Here is a 734-nt window from a genome sequence, read left to right on the forward strand (position 1 = left end):
GTTACAGACTACACTCAAGGCAAAGTCCACAGCTTTGCACTGGACCATGCCTTTAAGATACTGAGTACTCACACAGTCTCTAACCTTTGTGGACCCCGTTATGTCAGCCTGGGACCTGATGGTGGATTTCTTGTAAGTGAGGAATGCGGTGATGTCAAGCTGTTTAATAACCAGCACAAGTTGGTTTACTCTCTTGGCAGCAAATATGGGCATCAGTTTGGCAACCCTTCTGGGGTCTGTGCTGACATAGAAGGTAACATCCTTGTGGCTGATGAGCAGCACCGAACAGTCCACCTGTTCCCCAAGAGTGGTTCTCCCATCTGCCTGGTGTCTGAAGGGCTACGGAAACCAACAGGTCTGACTTGTTCCACTTCTGGACAGCTTTTAGTAGCAGATACTGGGGACAATTGCATCAAAGTCTTTAAATACCGTGTGAGACCTGCCTACAGTTCTGATGCTCCTTGGGTGTCCTGTGACAGTCCCAACTTAACCCCCAGACAGAGGACAGGATAGATGCCACTGTAACCCCAAGTAATTCATTTTTTTGTCAGTTATTGTTATGGCCCAGTCACCCTCATTGCAATACCCCATGTTTTTGGCTTTCAGTGACTCCTGTTGGTAGAGGCAAGAAATAGAACATATGATTTCTACCTGAGTTACCTCGACTGCGTCGATGGCTTTACGATAGCTTACAGAATCTTCCCTATAATACTCTTTGCTGTTGGTTTCCTGCT

At 46.7% G+C, this 734-nt stretch overlaps 2 protein-coding genes across 6 annotated transcripts in view; both read left to right on the forward strand.

Moving 5' to 3' along the window:
• Positions 1-593, forward strand: part of NHLRC4 (NHL repeat containing 4) — an 8,934-nt gene extending 8,341 nt beyond the window's left edge. For all 5 annotated transcript variants that reach the window (XM_025191562.1, XM_025191563.1, XM_025191561.1 and 2 more), the window contains one exon: positions 1-593. This exon is cut by the window's left edge and continues 623 nt beyond it. In XM_025191562.1, coding sequence (XP_025047347.1) covers positions 1-513 — 513 coding nt within the window. In that variant the 3' untranslated portion in view covers positions 514-593.
• Positions 1-734, forward strand: part of PIGQ (phosphatidylinositol glycan anchor biosynthesis class Q) — a 64,455-nt gene that overhangs the window by 8,290 nt on the left and 55,431 nt on the right. The window lies entirely within an intron of this gene.

The sequence above is a fragment of the Alligator sinensis genome, unplaced genomic scaffold (assembly GCF_000455745.1).
Source record: "Alligator sinensis unplaced genomic scaffold, ASM45574v1 scaffold449_2, whole genome shotgun sequence".
NCBI lineage: Eukaryota > Metazoa > Chordata > Crocodylia > Alligatoridae > Alligator > Alligator sinensis.